This window comes from Mustelus asterias, chromosome 15, assembly GCF_964213995.1.
Source record: "Mustelus asterias chromosome 15, sMusAst1.hap1.1, whole genome shotgun sequence".
In the NCBI taxonomy this organism is placed as follows: Eukaryota; Metazoa; Chordata; class Chondrichthyes; order Carcharhiniformes; family Triakidae; genus Mustelus; species Mustelus asterias.
The window spans coordinates 24,127,993-24,150,087 of record NC_135815.1 but is presented as its reverse complement, the minus strand read 5'-3'; the positions used below and the strand labels follow the sequence as shown (position 1 = coordinate 24,150,087).

General features: G+C 39.6%; 1 protein-coding gene across 1 annotated transcript in view; it reads right to left on the bottom strand.

The window, feature by feature from the left end:
* The window catches only part of fbxo11b (F-box protein 11b), a 118,239-nt gene that overhangs the window by 12,064 nt on the left and 84,080 nt on the right, over positions 1-22,095 (bottom strand). The window contains 9 exon segments of the mRNA XM_078230654.1: positions 12,447-12,590; positions 12,703-12,779; positions 15,071-15,156; positions 15,246-15,368; positions 16,219-16,313; positions 16,405-16,490; positions 16,580-16,797; positions 19,525-19,558; positions 20,440-20,515. Of these exon segments, the coding sequence (XP_078086780.1) occupies positions 12,447-12,590; positions 12,703-12,779; positions 15,071-15,156; positions 15,246-15,368; positions 16,219-16,313; positions 16,405-16,490; positions 16,580-16,797; positions 19,525-19,558; positions 20,440-20,515 (939 nt within the window).

The window sequence follows — 22,095 nt, the reverse complement described above, 5'->3', positions numbered from 1 at the left end:
GGTGATCGATTAGCAATGACACAGCTCCTTCAAGAAATTAAATGGATGAGATGTAATACAGAAAATTATGCACAAAGTCGTGATAAATTGTGCACAGGAGGGGCAGACTTGACAGGCTAAACAATATTTCTCTTTCCATGCTTTTGGTTTGATTTCAGTTTCAAACTCCAAGCCAAATTTTGCCATTCTATGGAGCAATTTATTGATATTTGTAATAATTGCAAGAACATCCACCCTATCTGTCCACACTGTGCAATGAGTCTATGCCTATTCAAAGCACTGAGGAGTAGCTTCATTCCCACGAGGGAACATTTTAAAGCAATTTAACTTATCAAAACCCACTCCTTCCACGTAGCATGTACAATTCCTCAAAGTTAAATGAAGCAAAACTCCAAGACCGATCCTTAGATTTACCTTCATAAATGACCTGGAGTCAGTGGTCACAAGCTTAATGGCTACATTTGAAGATAATGCAAAGTTAATGAAGCTGGTAGATTCTGAATATACTTGGAAATGAGACGGAATTGGCGTATGAAATTCAAGAAAGAGAAATGCAAATTGAATAATTCTCAGGGTCCTGATTGACAAACTGAAGCTGCTGCAACAACGCCCATTGGCAGTGACTAGAGCAAATGTTTGGAAGGATTACTAGATCACTATTCAGCCAAAATAGTGGGGTGATCCTGCCACTTCACAAATAATTGGTATGAATTTACTCAGAAGGCCTTGTGCAATTCAAGGATATTGCAGCTATTGAGCAGATACAGGAGTACCCAGAATGATTTAAGTAGATCATTTTACTTTCGAGTTACAAGCATGTAGGTGATGTAGACAATAACGAACTGTTCTGTTTTCTCAGAACAACAGGGCCAGAAGGCACAACTTGCAATTTAGAGGGTGAATTAAAAACTGATATGGAAGTATTGCCCTAGAATCTGTTGCCAAAATAATGGTGAATTTAATTTCAACAACATATAAATCATCCAGTGACTTGTAACAAGGAAGAGGTACCCCATGAATTACAAATCTCCACAGGTTATTGGACAATTTGTGCCACTTCCCTGTTAGACTTCACTGTGGCGCATCAAGAAGGGGAATGTTATCTGGACACTTTGTTCCACGAGACAGTGACACCTCTTAGGTTACGTACTTCAGATTTGGTCATGGTCAACAACAGGAGGGAGTGACTACAAATGACAGGTATGAACATCCAGAACGTTGCATTAACAGAGTCTCAGCCTTGCACCTGTCCGACAGGTAAAAGGTTCTTCGAATCCGTGTGGATGAGAGCAAGGACGATGAGCACACTGACCGCAGCACAGTAGTCCACAACAGACTACGTTTAGAGGAATATGGGCCAAATGCAGGCAAATGGAGCTTAGATGGGCATTTTAGTTGGCATGGATCAGTTTGGGCCAAAGGGCCTGCCGCTGTGCCGTAGATTCTATGGCTGTAGTCGTGGTAAGGGCCATGCAATTAGGAGGATAAATACAGTTCTCTGCAGCCAGGAGTGAGAGTCCGAAAGGCTGTGGTGCCAGTACAATGCCAGTGCATTTCTTTGGGGCTGGAGAGAAACAAGGAGTGGAAAGGGTAAGATCCAACTGACATGGTCTACATAGGTACCAATGACATAAATAGGGCTCAGAGGTTCTGTTAAGAAATCTATGAGCAGCTAGGAGCCAAATTTTAAAAAAATAGAACCACAAAGATAATAATCTTTTGTTTACTATCTGAGCCACAGGAACATTGGTATAGGGTCAATAGGATGGGACAGCTAAACTCATGGCTCAAAGGTTAGTGTGGCAAAAATGGGTTTAATTCATGGGGCGATGTCACCAGTACTCAGGAAAGAGGGAGCTATTCTGAAAAAGTGGGCTTCGCTTGAACCATTTTGGGACCCATGATGCAGCAAACTGAATAAGTACGGCCAGCAAAAATAGGTTTTTTTGGGGAGGGGTAGGCGGGGTGGGGGGGGGTGGAATTCTTTGACGAGAAAAGACAATAGTGCAAGGTAGCAATAAGTGTAACTATAACCAGAGTGCAACCAGAAGGGACAGGGCATATAGTAGGGTCAAACCTGGTCTAAAAGTATAAAAAGGCAACCTTAAAGCCTCTTAATTTGGTTGCAAACAGTATTTCTAACAAGATAGGTGAATTGATGGCACCAATAGCAAAAAATGAGCATGGTAGCCATTATAGTGACGTGATGTAGAGATGCTGGTGTTGGACTGAGGTAAGCACAGTAAGAAGTCTCACAACACCATGTTCAAGTCCAACAGGTCTATTTGGTATCACGAGCTTTCGGAGCGCTGCTCCTTCATCACGTGTGATAATGAAGGAACAGCACTCCGAAAGCTCGTGATACTAAATAAACCTGTTGGACGTTAATCGCTGTTGTGAGACTTATTACAGAGGGGTGGTAGCAAGGTGTCCAAGGCTGGAAATGAAATATTCAGCAATACCTGACACTTTGAAAAGATAAACAGAAAGAAGGTGGGGTAGCTCTGTTCATAAAGGATGAGATCATTATAGTAGTGAAAAATGATTCAGATGCAAAATCAGTTTGATTAGAAATAAATCACAGGTGAGAATTGTTGCTACGCCCCTACTGGTAATTACAAAGTGGGACAGAGTTTAAATCAAGAAATAATGAAGCTTGTAAGAAAGGGATTGCAATTGTTTCATACTGATTGACCAAATCAAACTGACAAAAACAGCCTTAGATTCATAGAGTGTATTTGCAACAGTTTCTTAGAATAATCCGCTGTGCAACGAAACAAGGAACATGCTATTTTGTATCTGGATAATGTGTAATGAGATAGGAATAACTGATGATCTCATAGCAAAAGGATCCTTGAAGGAAGAGTTATGACAATGAATTTCATATTCATTTTGAAGGTGAGGAATTTGGGTCATCTACTCATTATGGCACAGAACGAGTCCATGCCAGCTTGTTGTAGAGCAATCCAGTCAGGCCCATTCCCTGCAGGCCTGCAAGCTTATTTCTCTAAAGTAGCCATCCAATTTCCTTTTGAAACCACTGATCATCTCCATTTCCATCACCCTCGTAGACAATGAGTACCAGATCAATACTACTTTTGCATTAGAGTAGTCTGAAAGTAGTATCTTAAACTTAAATAAAGGCATTTAGAAGAGGATGAAGACAGTGTTGACTAAATACAGACTGGAAGAATAGATTAAAAAGTTAAGATGGCAGATAAGTAAGGCAGACATTTAACTGATATTGCATAATTTTCAAAGATATATTCGACTAAGAAGGAAAAACTTTACAAGTAGGATGAACCATCTAAGGTTAACTAAGTTACTAACAATATCAAAATGAGATAAAAGATTGTTAGGCAAAAAAATTGGAAATTTTTCAGGTAACTCAATTAGATAGATTATTAGAGTAAACTAACAGATAATAAGATCTTCAACAAGTGTATTTTAAAGGAACGAGGTTAGCTGAAGTAAACATTGATCTAGATGATGAATGCATTGACTTAATCTTAAAATTCCCTCGATTCTAAAGGTGCCGGCAGGTTGGAAAACCTTCAATGTCATGCCTCTATTCAAGAAAGGAGATGACAGAAAGCAGGGATCTATAAGCAAGTTAACCTAACATCAGTCATTGAGAAAGTCTGGAACCACTATTAAGGGATTGCCACAGGGATCAGTGCTGGATCTCAACTATCCATAATCTATATTTTTCACTCTGATGAAGTGACCAGAAGCATTCTGACTTGATTTACAGACACTACAAAGATGGCTGACTCAGCAAGTTGTGAGGAGCACACACTGTCTGCAAAAGATGATAGATGTAGGTCAAGTGAATGCTGAATGCTGCAAGTAAATGGGATCTGGGTGACCCCTTACTTGAAACAAAGGTTAGCATGCAGGTACAGCAAGTAATTAGGAAGGCAAACAATGTTGGTCTGTAATGCATACAGGAGGGGTGTATGGAATATAAAAGGAAGTTTTGCTGCAATAGTATATGCTCGGTAAGACCATATCTCAAGGACAACATACACAGTTTAGTGCTCATTTAAGGAGGGGTATAATTGCATTGGAGGCAATTCAGAAAAGGTCATCAGATTGATTGCTAGGATGAAGGGGTTCTTTTAGGAGTAAAGGTTGAGCAGGTTGGCCTTGTATTCATTAGAGTTCTGATCTTATTGGAACATATAAAATTCTGGCAGGGCAGATACTGAGAGGTTATTTCCCCTCACTGGGGTATCTAGAACTGGGGAGCATAGTTTCAGAATAAGTGGTAAGCAGTTAAGACAGACGAGGAGGAATTTCTTCCATGGATCGTGAATCTTAGAATTCTCTACCCCAGTGCACTGTGGAGCCTCAGTCATTGAATATGTTCAGAGCTGAATTAGACAAGATTCTTGAACTGGAGTCGAGAGTTCTGGGGAACAGCCAGGGAAGGAGTTGAGGCCAGGCTTATGGGCTATTCATGCTCCTGTTTCCTCTATTATGCTCTTCCAAAACTGCAGCTCATCGTCAATTTCCTCATACATTTCTTGAAGTTGCTGCATTTGTGCATTAACGGACAGTAACATTCACTATAGTTAGGGTTATTACTTAACTGTGCAAGAACCTTTTTAATGAAATTCATTTTTCTGGAATTCCAATCAACTGCTCCAGCCCAGAGAACAGTTTGTCCTAACTTTCCCTTTGTATCTCTCTTTTAATACAATTTTTCTTTTCCTCTCTCTACTTCTCCTTCTGAACCAGATTTTATCATTGACCCCAATTCCTTCTTGATGATTCGTCCTCCTCAATTCTTAAATCTCATGGGGTAATGAGAGGACACTATCAGTTGATTATTCACTGTGGACCCAGATGTCCACCATCTTTGCACTTGCAGAGCAGAAAATGCTAAATGATCAGGGAAAATGTTTAACTAGCAGGCACGCTTCAGCAAACTGAGGACCAAAATAACAGAAGCAAGTGGCAAATCTATAAAACATGCTCCTTAGGGAGACAATGGAAGCAGCAGTGTTGATTTCTTCAAATACAAATAATTTTAGAAATTAATATGAATTATTTAAAACGTAGCACATGTAATGTAGCATACTTGGGAGGAACAAATGATTTTGGACCTATGGTTCTGAAAACATTCCACCACTGGTCATTTTCATCACTTCATGTCTGACCTGTCGTAGATGAATTGAGAAAGACTGATTGCCAGTAGTCAACAAACCCATCATTATCATTGTATCATCTAACTACCAGGGTAGTTTGATGAATTAGATGGACCTTAGAAATCCGTAAACCAAAAAAAATCACGCGATATATCTCAAACTAATCACCACCTTTCACATGAGATTTGCATGACCCTGACAGCTTCAAGAATCATACTCCACAAAGAATTCAATTACAATCCCCGCCATTTGCAATGGGTGCATTCATAAACACAATTTGCCCACTCCATGCAATGGTTCCTGGTTACAAAATGAAATTAGAAGAGCGAGGCCGTCATCAGAGTTGGATCCAGCTGATGTGGGGAGAAGTGGAGTGGAATTGGAGCACAAGGCAATTGATAAGGCGCGAACAGGCTTCTAATGAATACTTAGAATATTTCAACTTGAGTCTAGTCAGTGCAACGCAATCTGGAAAGTAACTCAGCTTCCATGTCACTCCTTAAATTTAAATCTCTTTCATCCTTTATATTGAAATCCCCTCTAAAATAACACCTTTGTATTCAGCACACTGGTTAGCACTGCTGCCTCACAGCACCAGGGACCCGGGTTCGATGACTGGTTTGGGTCACTGTCTGTGTGGAGTCTGCACATTCTTCCCATGCCTGCGAGGGTTTCCTCCGGGTGCTCCGGTTTCCTCCCACAGTCCAAAAGTCGTGCTGGTTAGGTGCATTGGTCATGCTAAATTCTCCCTCATTGTTCCCAAGCAGGCGCCGGAGTGTGGCGACTCGGGAATTTTCACAGTAACTTCATTGCAGTGTTAATGTAAGCCAACTTGTGACACTAATAAACTTTAAGTTCAAAGATGGAATATGTATTTATAAATGCTGAGTGCGCTCTTTAAGATCAGCTGCAGTTTTGCTGCCTGCTTATTTTCAGTCCTGTTTCTAGAATGAAGTTAACTCTTACACTAGTGACTTGTAACATCCTGTGTTGGATCTTATCAATAAATTATCTTAAATTCCAAATTCAAGTAAACATTACATGAAAAACTCTTTAGAGCAGGTACCCCCTTCCTAATCAATTAATTAACCATAATTTTAAAATAAAGCAATTGAATATAGTTTAGTAAGAAAACAATAGTTCAGACATGGCTTTTAAAAATGGCAACAAGTAGTTTTGAAGTGGGATTATTGAACTATGAGAAATAGCTCCCTACAGCTTTGAACTGCAAGTAGCAGTGCAACAACTGTAGGGTCCTCTGGGTGTTGTCACATTGTAAGAAGTTTAACAACACCAGGTTAAAGTCCAACAGGTTTATTTGGTAGCAAAAGCCACACAAGCTTTCGGAGCTCCAAGCCCCTGAAGGGGCTTGGAGCTCCGAAAGCTTGTGTGGCTTTTGCTACCAAATAAACCTGTTGGACTTTAATCTGGTGTTGTTAAACTTCTTACTGTGTTTACCCCAGTCCAACGCCGGCATCTCCACATCATGTTGTCACATTGTCATTGTGACTCTACCTGGTAGGTTACTTGGATCTGTGATCCACAGTAAAATAGAGCTGAGGATGCAGAGCAAGACTAAACATTCATCCAAACTTAAGATACCAGATAAGCCTGGCTCGCTGATTAATGTCTCCTCTAATCCACACACTAAAATCAATCAACTGCGCACTCAAAAAAGTCTCACAACACCAGGTTAAAGTCCAACAGGTTTATGTAGAATCACGAGCTTTCGGAGCGCTGCTCCTTCCTCAGGTGACTCACAGTAAAAATTAGAATTAAAACCACTAAATAGTGCTGACTCCCCCACCCACACCACTGACCTGCCAAGGGACCCCTTGACTATGCTCCCCACCACCTCCAAAATATTCTCAGCATTCCCCCCAACATTAACCTTTCCCAACCAGCCCCAAGACCACCCATTCCAATGCCCAACTTAAACTACCACCACCCCCAGGTTTTTAAATTTACCTGCTTTATGCAGAGTTGCTGTAAGAGGGAAGGACTTCCTTACCTCATACTCAGCTGGCCTCGAGACGAGACCTCAGGAACTTGCTGCACTGCACTGTTCTCACCCAGTCTGCGCAGCTTCACTTCAAGGTAACTAAATAGGAGCAGAGTGGCAATCCGACCTTGATTGCCACTCCATGGAGGTTATGGACTTATATCTGCATCCTAATTCAAAACAAGTTCCATTCATCCATCACCCCTGTGCTCATTAACCTACACTGACTCCTGATACTGCAAAGCCTCAATTTTAAAATTTATCATTGAGCGCAGAAGAGGCCCATCAAGTCCGCACCAACACACTAGAAACACCTGAACTCCCACTAACCTAATCTGCCAGCACTTGGCCCATAGACTTGAATGTTATCATGTGCCAAGTGCTCATCTTTTTAAAGGATGTGAGGCAACCCACCACCACCACCCTCCCAGGCAGTGCCTTCCAAACTGTCACCACCCTCTGGGCAAAAAGGTTTTCCCTCACATCCCCCCCGAAACCTCCTGCCTCTCACCTTGAACCTGTGTCTCCTCGTGACTCACCCTTCAACTAAGGGGAACAGCTGCTCCTTATCCACTCTGTCCATGTCTCTCAATCTCATACACCTCGATCAGATCGCCCCTCAGTCTTCTCTGCTCCAACAAAAACAACCCAAGCCTATCCCCAAGCCTTTTTTCTCTCCTTACAGATTCTGCCAGACCTGCTGAGATTTTCCAGCATTTTCTCTTTTGGTTTCAGATTCCAGCATCTGCAGTAATTTGCCTTTATCCAAGGCAATCTCATCCTTCTTTTCAAATCTATCCAAGTCTCTTCCCTTCTCAACTCTGTAGCCTCCTCCAGCCCGACAACTCTCCAAGATCTTTGTACTACTCTAATTCTGGGCGCTCAAATATCCAATTTTAATTGCTCCACCGCTAGTGGTTATGCCTTCAGCTGCCTAGGCCACAAGATCTGGAATACCCTTCCAAAACTGCTCTATCGCGTTACTCCTTGAAGATGCTCCATAAAGATAGTGCTGAGTAAGTTTTTGTTCATTCGTCTTCATATCACGTGTACCTGGATGTCAAATTATATTAATAATGCTCCTGTGAAGTACCTTGGGATGTTTTACAACTTCATTTTGTTGAAATATGCTACAAAATGACCTCTTGACATCTGTCTTGGGAATGTTGGATAAACATAATAGATACAAATGAAGGGAAAAGCATTCAGTTCCTCAAAAGTGAGATTACTCTCGTTACCACCTCACTAGAGAATTAAAACACTGGAAAGAGTACTTCAAGATTTTTGTTCCACTTGTTCTTGGTTTATATAATATTCATTGTATGCCATGCAACTAAGCAAAGCTATTTTTTCCCAAAGCAAAGGAGCATTGAAGGTACTATAAGCAGCCATTTTGAAATTAATGGCAATGCAAACAGTGAATGACGCTTTTAGTCAATATTACGGAATGCCTATTTTAACCCTGGGTGTTTTCAGTAGCGTGGACTTCCCTTTGTCTGCTTTAGTGCTCGATTCTCTTCCTAACAACCATAAATTTATTCTTTTATCTTTTATCAAAAACTATCTGGCATTTATATAGCACCTACCAAGACCTCAGGATATCCTAAAGTGCAGTACAAATTTCTTACTTTGGAAGTGCAACAACCACCAATTTGTAGGCAAATAGAGCAACCAATATGCAGAGAGCATGGTCCCACAAATAGCAAATAAAAATTATATGGATGATCTGTTTCGGAAATGTTTAAGGGCAGAACTCCCTGCTTTTCTGAATAATGCCTTGAAATCTTTTACATCTACTTGATCAGGCAGACCAAAAGATTAACATCTCATCTAACGTCACCTCACAACAGAGCAGGTCAACCTAAATGATTTGTTATTGTGAGTATGTAGCTAATCGAGTCAAACTAATTATCAGATGTCATTCAAGGAGATTAATGAGTCAGCCATACAAGGAAAAACAGGAAGTATAACAGTCCTTCAAGAAATGTGGGGATACACTGTTCAGTTCAATACACCTTCAATAGTTGCCACCTTTTTGCTTCAGGAATCTGGGTTCAAATTCAATCCAGATTAATGGACTATTGTTTACTCTGGAGTTAACCATGCTATAATTCACAAAATACTTTTTTCCCCTTGACATCAGTATCTCTTGCCTTGATTATCAGAATTCACTTCACTGAAGGTGTTTTCATCAATGATATTTCTCAATAAAAATGGTGTCATGAACACACAAACTAGAGTTTGGAAAAACTAAAGAAAAATCATGATCCTAGCACTTCCTGGCAAAGATTTATTAATTTTTAAGTATTAAGTGCAGAAGCTATTTTTCTTTCTAATTTTCTCTCCATTCTTGAAAATGCTGATTCTTGTTGGCTGTTATAATTTGAGCTCTCATTATTCACATTCCCAGCAAATCACAGTTTCTACAAGTGATCTACATCCTACATGGTTCATAAGTTACACTAAAAACTTGGTGAACTTAAACAGCTAAATGGCTGAATTCAAATACAGAACCAAAGATAGGCCATCTTCATTCTACTAGAATGAAATGTCTTTCATGTCATGGGTGCCAACCTTAAGAAATCAGCTCCCTTTAAGGGTAACCCCAAACAATCGGTGAGCTATTACAGTTAACAGCTTTGTCTATTTGCAAACATGCATACATTCAGCATTTCAAAGCCAGGAGATATGTCTGATGCAATTTACAAGGACTGGCACCAGGAGGCTGGCTGAGTTTGAAAGCTCTGAGGAAACATATACAAATCTTGGTAGCACTTGGGTAACATTAACTCAGACCTCAGGACAGCATTCCTTTCCGAATACTACTAAAATGGTTTTAGATCATAGAAACCCTACAGTGCAGGAGGAGGCCATTCGGCCCATCAAGTCTGCACCGACCACAATCCCACCCAGGCCCTACCCCCACATATTTACCCGCTAATCCCTCTAACCTACGCATCTCAGGATTCTAAGGGGCAATTTTTTTTTTAACCTGGCCAATCAACCTAACCCGCACATCTTTGGACTGTGGGAGGAAAGCGGAGCACCTGGAGGAAACCCACGCAGACACGAGGAGAATGTGCAAACTCCACACAGACAGTGACCCGAGCCGGGAATCGAACCCGGGACCCTGGAGCTGTGAAGCAGCAGTGCTAACCACTGCGCTACCGTGCCGCCCTATTTAGTTTTATTCTAAACTCATAACACTAGTGAAAATATGAAAAGCTATCATTCAGAAATTTTATACCATGGTGCAGGTTACAAGTCTACGTCTCCCAGTGATGTATGGTTCCATGCATGCCAACAGTCCTTAGGTCCTCACCCAATGGCCAATGCTTACTTAAGGAACCTGGACAGTGTCAGTAGGGACCTCAATTTTGAGGTCTCCAAATTTACTCTCAATCTTATACTCATCTGGAGTATTAATGATGGAAAATAAGGATACGACAAATTAATTGAGTAGGCATTTTGCATCAGTCTTCACTATAGAAGGTACAAGTAACATCCCAGAAATAGCTGTAAATTGGGAAATGGAAGGGAGGGAGAAACTCAAGAAAACTGCAATCATCAGAGTAGTATTCAGCAAATTGTTGGGTCTGTGGGATGACAAATTCCTGGGTCCAGATGGAATTCAAACCAAGGTCTTGAAGAAGTGGCTACTGAGATAATTAGTTTTAATTTCCCTAAATTCGGGAAGGCTCCATTAAATTGGAAAACAGTGAATGCAACTCCTTTATTCAAAAAAGGATACAGAAAGCAGGAAATTACAGGCCAGTCAGCTTGACATCAGGCATAGGGAAAATGTCAGAAGTTATTAGTGAAGATGCTACAGCAGAGTACTTGGGAAAGTTTAAGGCAATCAGGCAGAATCAACATGATTTTATGAAAGGGAAATCATGTTTAATCAATTTACTGGAGTTCTTTGAAGGAGTCACATACATTGTGGGTAAAGTGGAACCAGTAGATGTACTTTACTTGGCTTTCCAGAAGGCCTTTGATAAGGTGCCACATCTAAGGTTATGCAGAAAATATCAGTTCATGGTGTAGGAGGTAACAGGTTTGTATGGATAGAAGGTTGGCAGGAAACAAAAGGGTAGCCATTAATGGGTCTATTTTTGATTAGTGGGATGTAACAAGTGGTGTGCCACAGGGATCAGTGCTGGGGCCTCAACTTTTTACAATTTATATAAATTACTTGGATGAAGGGACAGATGGTATGGTTGCTAAATTTGCTGATTACACAAAAATAGGTAGGAAAGTAAGTTCTGTAGAGGAAGCAAGGAGGCTACAAAATGATATATTTAAGTTGTGAGTGGGCAAATTACCTAAATGGAGAGAGATTGCAAAGCTCAGATGTAGATGGATCTAGGTGTCCTAATGCATGAATCGCAGAAGCTTAGTATGCAGGCACAGCAAATAATTGGAAAGCTAATAGAAAGTTATTGTTTAAGAGGAGAATCGATTACAAAACTAGGGAGGTCATGCTTCAGTTGCACAGGGCACTGCCGAGACCTCATTTGTGGTACTGTATACAGTAGTCACATTTAAGGAAAGATGTGAATGCATTAATAGTTCAGAGAAGGTTTACAAGACCAATCAGGAATGGGCGGATGGTGTTATGAGAAAAGGTTGGAGAGGTTAAGCTTGTATCCTCTAGAGTTAAGAGCAAGATATGACTTGTTTGAAACTTTTAAGATCCTGAAGGGCCTTGACAGAGTGAATATGGAGAGGACGTTTCCTCCAGTCGATGAATCTAGAACTAGGAGTCATGTTCAAAAATAAGGATTTGATCATTTAATAGAGTTGAGAAAAAATTTTTTTTGAGGGTCCTGAGTCCCAAAAGGCAGTAAATGCAAGGTCTTTGAATATTTTTAAGGCAGAGCTACATAGATTTTTGATTAAGGGGGTGAAAGGGAATAGGTAGGATTGAGGTTACAATCAGATTAGCCGTGATCCTATTGAATGGTGGAGCAGCCTGAAGGATCGAGTGGCGTACTCCGGTTCCTAATTTGTAAGTTCGTGTGGATCCAATGCATTCGTACAGTAAGCTTAGCAACAAAAATCCTCCGATTTCCACCTCCCCCCCATCTCTGGTCCAAGGAAATAGAAATTTTGCACCTTTTTATTTGTCCCGCTGACATCAGCTAATACACCACCAGCCAGGGACCAAACCAGGACCGGGGTGTTTATAGCTTAGTACCATACAGACTGATGGTATGTCCATTTCCCCATTTAGCCTTTGGGAAGCTAAACTGTACAAGTTATTTTAATCTTAAGCTATAAATCCTTACCCCTGCCTCCGTTAAATATGCAGATACCCCCGTCTCGGCCATCATGGATTTTGTTCCGTCTGAGTGTGGGATTACTGTCTGTTTTAATCCAAACACCGGCCATTGCATTGTCAAATATCTCATTATCTTCTATAAACCCAAGACCTGTATTAATTGACATCAAGAAATAATTTCACTTGGATCTGAAATTGAGGAGAAAATAAAACAGAACAGAAAAACAATAATGAAAAGACCGACAGCCACAATGGACACTTACCAGAATTGTAAACAAGAATTCCACCATTCTGCCCTCCCCATATTTTATTGCGTCGAATCTTAGGGTTGCTTCCAGTTCTGTGGATCACAAATTTTAAACTAGCCTAAGATTAATGTGTTATGAAAGGAGTACCTCAGAGAAATAAACTCCCAAAGAGTGCTCTTTTTCTGAATATCTTTCAGCACAAACTAAAAAAAGTAATGCTACAAAAGTACCTCAGTGATGAATCTAAAATTTCAAGCATCAAAACTTAGTACAATTCCATGCACCATTCAGAGAACGGGAGTACACCAAAACAGTTTTTTTTATAGAACCTGAAGAAAAAGCACACTATTGCTTCTAGCCTGAAAAGCTTATCGTTTCTCAATTACTATTTTTGTCATGACATCAGAAATAAAAAGACTTCCATCTCTCCTTGAAGCATTACCACTTGAATTGACCTACCAGTGTTGTAGAATATGGAACAGAGTTCTGGAAGTTAAAGTAGATAAACTACTAAAGAATAAAATATTTTCTTCAACCAATGAGATATTATTAAGTTAATTCTCAGTTGCACTGGGAAAGTACATCTCAAACACGGGTAGAAATCATACAAAAGAAAAAAATGCTTTTATTTGCAAATTACTATTTGACTGATCAGAAAGGAGCAGAATGAAGCCAGTCTAAAGTAGTGGTATGCAACATGAACAAAGTTTTCTTAATATGCAACATCAATTCTTGAACACAGCCTTCAAATCCTCATAAAAAATGACGCACTGATCAATAAAATCAGATTTGCTCTTTCACAACAACATAACCCAGGTCCCTTCAGTAAGATGTCGAAACTAAGACCCCATCTACCCACTCTTGGTTAGATATGAAATAATCTATGCCAATATCCGAAGAGCAACAGGGAAATTCCCCCAGGATCCTGGCCAAAATTTGCTGCAGTTTGGCCATTTGCATGTTTGCCCAGCTATTTCTGTAATTTCTAAGATGCCCTCCTTCAATTCCTCTGTCCCTCAGGTTTGGATTCGTTACAACCTTTCCATTTAAATTGAGAATCCAAGTCTGTGGCATAAATTAAAGAGAACCCTTCCACCAATTCTGGGGCATCCCACACAATGCTTTCCCACTTCAACAATATTATACAGCATACCTAGAACAGATATGCAGTTCAATTGATAAAAGTAGACTCAGCAGCCGTTTGTTCTGAATTAGCTTTCAGCAAATGTGCAAAACACCCCAAGGATAATGTCCTGCCCCACTCTTGTGAGGGATGCATCTGAGCCTTCATTCAATATTTTCTCTCCTCTACCCCCTTCACATCAACCTTGCTCCTTCCCTAACCTGACTCGATGCTTTCAGTAAAACAGCAGCAAATGCTAGAATCTGAGGAAACATCTTCACCACAGTTCAGTTGTCAATTGGTGTCCACCATGTGTACCAACTACCAGGATTGTTTGTTTTAAATTGCAGGGAGAAACTAGGGTAATTTTTCACTGCCAAACACTTGAGAATGAAACGTTATACATGTTTATCCCAAAATTCCCCTCCTATCCCTTGCATTCACCAATCTGTAGACATCTTACACCTCTTACTTTTTATCGATGGCAGATGGTTTTCATGGACTTTAACATTTACCGAACAGCATCATTATAATTATCAATTCAATGTCTGGGCTGCTAAGACTAATTTGTGTGAAATCCTTTTCTGCTGCAATTTCTTGGTCTGGTCTAATGTCATCATTACAGATGAGCCAAAATTTCATATTGCAATTACAATGAAACAGCAGGCATAAAATAGCTGTTGAAGCATATGCATTCAGGACATCATCCAAGTGAAACCTGGGTGACACTCTCAGGTCTTGAGTGCCTATTATAAATGAACGCATCTTAAATGTGACTGCATTAATCCTATTCCAGTTCATTTTTCAATAACTTATTTGACATTTCAGGTGACACGAGGAAAAATAAACTGCATCTACATTGCAGATGATCAATTCCTAGAATTTCAAAGTGCTTCACATAATTAAATACCTTTAGAGCGGAGTTTGCAATGGTTTGCATGACATCAGCAATACCGTAAAGTATTAAATAAGTAGTGTGGATATTGTACTGATATGTATCTGTTAGTTTACATTAAAAAGAACTTTATTCTTAAGCAGCAAGACTTAACGGCAGATATCTAACCTGGCTACGTCAACTACAACTGCACTCCAAAAAGTAACTTGCTGAGTAAAGCATTGAAATTTTAAAGCTTTGTGATAAGGGACTATTTCATGTAATGTCTGTATTTTATTCTCGACTGTGCTAACAATTTAAGACAGCACCAAGACAGAATCAGATATTAAAGTTAGGGCACCAATGAAGGTGAACATAAAGCTTACCTAATCTGAACCCCTGAATACATATGATTGTAGATATCATTGTCTTCAAGCACTCCATGGCCATTGTCATAGAAGTAAACACCCACCTTGTAAAACAAACACTCGGTTATGAATACGATTCATACTGCTGAACCATGAGATTTAATAAAACACTGTTAAATGAATTCACACATACCTGTTTGCCACTATGTATTCGGTTTCGTCGTAGCACTGGTGTACTTCCTGTTGTTACCCACACACCTGCCAGGGTATTACTGTATACTTCATTTTCTTCAATTACACCTTGCCCCTTTTCATGCTTGACAATAAATGTTATAAATTTAGCCTTCTGAATGTAGCTCAACACAGTACATTTCCTACCACTTCTAATACTGCAAATATTCAAGGAGGATTTCTCCTCAGATATTGCAGATGACCTACTTCAACTTGTACAGGATGCTATAAATCTCTTTCTCGTCTTCACCTCCAAAATATTTAGTTTCCCCAAGTGTAATTCTTCGACATACAGTTTTCATACTCCCTCAGACATAACAGCAACTGACTGCTCATCATTTTCCAGTAACAGTGGTTGCAATTACAGCAAAAACTAAGCGAGTTATTTGGTTGCCTGATGGTCAACGTTATCAGATAATGCAAGAATTATATGCAGCTTAAATGGGCTGGAAATAAAAACAAAATCCTGAAAATACACAACAGGTCAGTTAGAATCTATGGAGCTGTTAGACAGGTCATTGACATTTCAGCTGCATTATGTTCACTGCATCTTGTATTTTTATTTCAGGTTGCTCACATTCAGTTTTTCTTTAACTTTCAACAACTTGCATCTCTATTAGTAATATAAACACACATATGTATAACATATTATATTTCAAGTGTCTACTTTGCAAGTAATTCACTCAACAGAAGTCAAGTTAAAAATGGTGGTAAAAAAATACACCATTCAGCTTCTTCTATCATCCATAAAGCTAAAGAGCTCAGGTTAGTTAAGCATCTATAAACGCAGCTTCCACATTCACCACAGCATTTTAAACTAAGCAAAATTATGACACCGAATTCATTTTTTTCTCTAAACTCAATACAGCCTTATTTCTCTAGTCTCCCTCACCCCAACATACCATACCGAAGAGAAAACACAAGTACAGACTTACCACATAAATACCTCCATGTTGGCCATCATGAATTTTGTTATGACGTACAATTGGACAACTATTTGTTCGAATCTGTATTCCTGCTAATGCATTTCCTAGGATACAGGATGCACATTTTTAAATAATTCTGAACATAGATTCAAAAAGTAAATGCTGTAACTGAAATGCTTGTATTCCTCAACCTACCATAAATGTCATTTCCCTCTATAAGGCCCCTGCCATCTCCGAAGATGTAAACTCCACCCTGATTCCCATTAAAAATGGCATTCCCCCTAAGGAGCAGAACAAAAAGAACATATTGAATTACCTAGAAGATATATAATCGATAACTTGATAACTATAATGATGCCCAAAAGCTTACCTAATAGTTGGATCACTATTTGACGTGATCCACACGCCAGCAAAATTATTTGCATAGATTTTGTTCTCTATGAACTGGCCTCGTCCTTTCTCATGTACATAAATCCCTCCCGTCTGCCCATGATGAATTTCACATCTCACCACTGTAGGATTCGCATAGGCTTTTACTTCAAAGCCAGCTATTCGATTACGATGAATGTTACAGCTTTCAAAGTAACCCTGAAACAAATAAAACCAAGGTTCGATGATTATTCATGGAGAATGTGCTCATTTAAAAGTCCATCAAATGGAAATACAATAGTGAAAACCTGAGGGCTGTGCTGTGCACACTAAAGATGAGTGCAGTACCAAAAATTCTGATTACAAAGTGGTTTACTTTCTCCCCTTCCCTCCAACAATATTTTAAAATTTCAATTTGGAGGAAACCTTGGATATTGAACTTTCCACTCCGCCCTTCCACAATGTAAAATGGGTAATTTGAAATCTTTCTCATCCTCCCTGCAAGGTACTGCTGCATCTATAGAAGTTTACACATGCAGATTTGAATTTTATGATTATCCATTGAAATTCCACTGAATGCACCCAACTGGGCCAACAAGTTTGGGCACTCAAATCCCAGTTGTCTCAGTAGACATGAAGTTTTAGCTTAATCAGAATTCAAGTTCTAGGGTGCCCTCATTCAATGCCAACATTTGCATTGTTGACTGAAATATTAAATAATTAGATTCAAAATTATCAGTACAACTATGCTTGTACCGCAGTATTAATATCCAGATTCCTTCCCAACTGCACACGGAATCAAACAGTTTGAAATATACTTCAACTTGCATTAGATCGCCTCAATGTCTATTCGTGCTAATTCTTACTTAGCATTTAGATTTAACTTCAAAGAATTTTCCTGTTTCCTCTTGGTTGGCTGAACAAGTATTATGGGAGGGGAGCCAGCAGAACCATACTTAAAACACAATCAAATTAAAAATTACATTTCACTTATAGAAGTGCCAAAAGTCAATCACCTCCAGTTTGTCAATACAAACTTAATGTAAAATAAAATCAAAACTCTGCAATAGGCCAAGAAATCAAAGACACCAATTTAACCTCCCACTCTATCATTAAATATCTCCATCAACATTCCTCCATAGCCCCACTATCCTCAATGACACAAATGTTTTGCCCCCAATGGACTTCTTCCATAAAAACTAAGAAGATTCACTCGTCTGTTCAACTTTTCCCTTCAAAGTATCCAATCATAATCTCCATACTATCACAGCACCTTTTTCCCATAGCCAACTCCTACCTTCCCCACCTCACAGTTAATTTTGTCCCAAGATCCCAACACCTGTTCTCATAACCATCTCCTAACCACTCAATTATCTCTCCTTGATCCAATACTCACCAATTTTTGACTTGCCCAAAGAACTGTTCACTTCCCCTCTTGAAAACCTTTACCCATCTCCTTACAAAGGTCCATCCTTAAACACAACTATCACTCCAGACATGAGCACAAAACACAGATTGACACTTCAGTACAGGACTGAAGGAGTGTTGCCCTTGTCAGAAGTTCTTTCATCAGAGACATTAAATAGAGACCTATTTATACTCTCAAACGGGAATAATACATCACAAGACACTATTTCAAAGAGAAAGGGAGTTATGCCCAGTGTCCTGACCAATATTTACCCTTTAACCAAGATCACCAGAACAGATTTGATCATGATTACACTGCTATTTGTGGAAGCTTGCTGCACACAAATCAGCCGCTTCATTTCCTACACTGCAACAGCGACTACACCTGAAGAGAGCTTAGTGGGTTGTGAAGCCTTTGGGATGTCCTCAGGTCAAGAAAAGCACTAACAATATAAATTTACTTTTTCTTCTCCAACTAACAGCCCATACTGTCGAGGTCATTTTTATCCAAATGTCAGCTTATCCTCCTATTTTTCCGCAGTTTGAATGTTTTCAGTCCAAGATTTATTCTGTCCACATCAGATGCCACCCAAGAATATTGATGTAACTTCAATCCATCATATGTTAGCCCTGCAGTCATCAAGGTGATTGACGACTCCATCAGATTTCAATTCCCTCTTTCCTGGTTCCATTCAATCTATCACAATATAACGATTATATCACCTGTAATCTTTTATCCTACTGTTCCTTCACAGAATCACTGAACTCAGAGGTTCCATTCCTGATTCTGTTCTTGTATTTGTCCACAGGCTGCTTCCCAGCATCATTATCCAAAAGCTTAGGTTCATATTTCTTAGATAGGCTGGTCCCATCATCACTCAATTCATGATTACTACTGTGCTGTCCAACCAACTAACACAAGGCATGAATGAGTCAAAACATTCAACTGGACACTAGCGGGAATAAAACTCTCTTAGTCCCCAATTTCATCAACTTTCTCAGCAACTCAGACAACTGTGCAATTTTGATTTCCTGTTCAACCCAGAGTTAACTCCATATTAGCTTCCTTCCCAGATCAATTCCTTTTCACATGCAATTGGCCACTCTTTCCCCTCCTTCCCGGTCTCTCTCCCCTCCCCCCCCCCCCCCCATCCCTAGAAGGCTCTGCACAAACCATTCACCACTATCTACATCCTCATAATCATCTGCCACTCTTACAAATTTAGTGTACAGCACCATCTTTCACCACTTGAAGCAGAATCTTACACCATCTAACTTAAACTCAAATTTCCTCCAAAAATGTATCTGCTTTGCTGCATCCTATCCAGTTTCAAAAGTTTCTCTAAAATAGAGTATCCCTGCAATCACATCATCCCCCCAACTCTCATTGAATGTTTGACATCCTCGACTGTCATGAGGTCATTTCCACTGTTGTAGGTACAATGTTAATCTGGTACCATGACAGTCTGCAGCACAGGTATCCCCTGCCTGACTGTTTCTCCTAATAGCAAAACCAAGTCAGTTTTTAAGTCCACTTACCTGTAATGTAGTTGCTGTACCAAACTGTTTAAATCTGGGGGAATAAAAAGTACAAAAAAGTTTTAAAAAAAGGTGCATGCACAGTTTTTTTAAAAACTTTTTCCATACTTTTCATTTACCCAGATTTAATTTTCGATAGGCGCTATGGTCCCTATAACCCAGTCTTAAATCTGCTTCAGTTGTGGCAGAGAGGACAGAATGGAAGTGACAATCAGGCTGGCAGTGGCCACTCTTCTTTCCCCTCCTATTGGGGAACTGGCTTAGGCTATAAACATGGGCTTTTGCCAACATGAAACAGAATGGCAAACAACTGATTTCAGAAGTAAAAAGTACACCATAAATGCGTCAGGGTAAAATTGCACAACTTTAAGCTGATTCATCAGCATAATCACTTGGAGATGTACACGAGCATTCTTGGTTAACCGTGGTATTAACTAGTGCTAATTCAGTTTCTGACACGTCTTTAAAAATAATGAATGACCCTAGCCAGGATATTTTCCCCTTGACATAATTCCAAAAGTGAAAACAAACTAAAAGTAGGTCCTACTAATATTGAAGTTGACAGTATTCTTTGCAATTGAGATGTGGCATGATATCAAGACTCTTTACTGAGAACAATAATAGTCTGTGCATTACAACAGAGAAAAGAAAGAGAAAGATCAAATTTTCCTTACAAGTACTCAACACTTAAATGTTCAGCGGACCATTTTTAAAACACCAAGGCTTCAGTCAAAATCTGCCGTCGCAGTAGGAAAGGGACAATCTGGATAAAATTAACCTGACTGTCTCCTAAATTAATGTTTTTTTTGGGGTTCATATAGCTAATTACTGCATTCCAGTTGGGAGTCAACATGTGGCACAGTATTCGACTGCAGCAGAACCAAGATTGCCCCATATTCCCGGTTTTAACATTACAAAAATACATTTGTTAAGTGACAGATGAAAACTGAAGAGGCAATAGTGCATTTGTTAGGGTCATCAAGTACTAAAACTAGAGAATTAAGCAAATTCTTGAACAAACTAAGCACTGCACAAAATCAATATGAGTAAAAGTATCAGTCTCTGCTAAAACAGTATTTTGCCAGTGTGAATGTCATCAGAAGTGATTTAAAAGATAGATCATGAACGCTGAATCAGCAGGAAAAGCAAAATATATCTAGGTACCATGTTGGTGATGGGACAGTGCATCGTAATAAAATACAGACACTGTTTATTTCTTGCCTCCGTTACCAGGACTGTCGAAGAATGCTAATGAAACATTATACAGGCTATAAATGTGAATGGGAAGCTTTCCAGAGTGAATCGGTTAATAACTCGTTTCAAAATTTTGGCTGTCTACTTCTAGGGCAATTAGGATGGGTAATAAATGCTGGTCTTGCCAGTGACACCGACATGCAGTGAACGAATGAAATACATCAGGATAATGTAAAACGCAATCATGAGGTAAAATTACAAAATTTGAATAACTAAATGAATCAACTCCTTAATGATGCAAAAACCAAATGAACAGCATCTCTCAACCCATGTAATCTGAACAAAGCTTAACAGAAAATACTTCCAAGCTCTTAGATGAGACATGCTTGCCAAATTGAATGCATCCAGTGTATTTTGGCAAATGTAGCTGAATCTTTCCTGTGTACCTCAATGCATACTTTGAAGGTATAAGCTATCTCTATGTTGCATCTTATTATTTATTCAATGTTTAAACATATAAATGCAGTTGACACAGCCTCAGACTATATTACTGTTTAGGGATCTATTCACCAGGAACATAGTACAACAGTAGAAGAGGAGAGATGATATCTTACAGGGGGCATCAAATGAAGTCTTGTGGGTACAGCTTAGGAATAAATGAGGGGCAGCCACATTGTAAGGTGTTTATTATAGACCCCCAGATAGTCAGAGGGAAATTAAGGAGCAAATGTGTGCTCAGTTTGTGTGTAAAACATCAATAGGGTTGTTATTATTAGGTGATTTCAACTTTCCCAACATTAACTGCGATATACATAGTGTTAAGGGCTTGGATGGAGTAGATTTCTTGAAATATTCTACAGGAGAACTTTTTAAGTCAATATGTGGAGGGTCCAACAGGGAGGGAGCTGTGCTGGACCGGATTCTGGGGAATGAAGCTGGACAGGTGGTTGAGGTGGCGATGAGGGAGCATTTTAGTGATAGCAATCGCAACATGGTACAATTTAAGCTGGTTATGGACAAGGAAATAGATAGGCTGAAAAATAAAGTTTTGGATTGGGGGGGGGGGGGGGGGGGGGGGGGGGGGGGGGGGTGGTAATCTGGCCAAGATAGACTGGCAACAGCTACTAATGGGAAAATATACAGAAGAGCAGTAGGGGGCATTCAAAAAGGAAATGGAGATGGTGCAAGCCCAGCATGTTCCCTCTAGGGTGATAGGCAGGAATAACAGGCCAGAGAACCATGGATGACCAGAAATATTCAAGATACAATGAGAAGGAAAAGAAAGGCTTTTAAAAAACACAAGGGGACAAACCAGTGGAGGCATTATTGAGATAAAGAAAGTGCAGGGTGGAGCTTAAGAAAGCAATTAGGAATGCA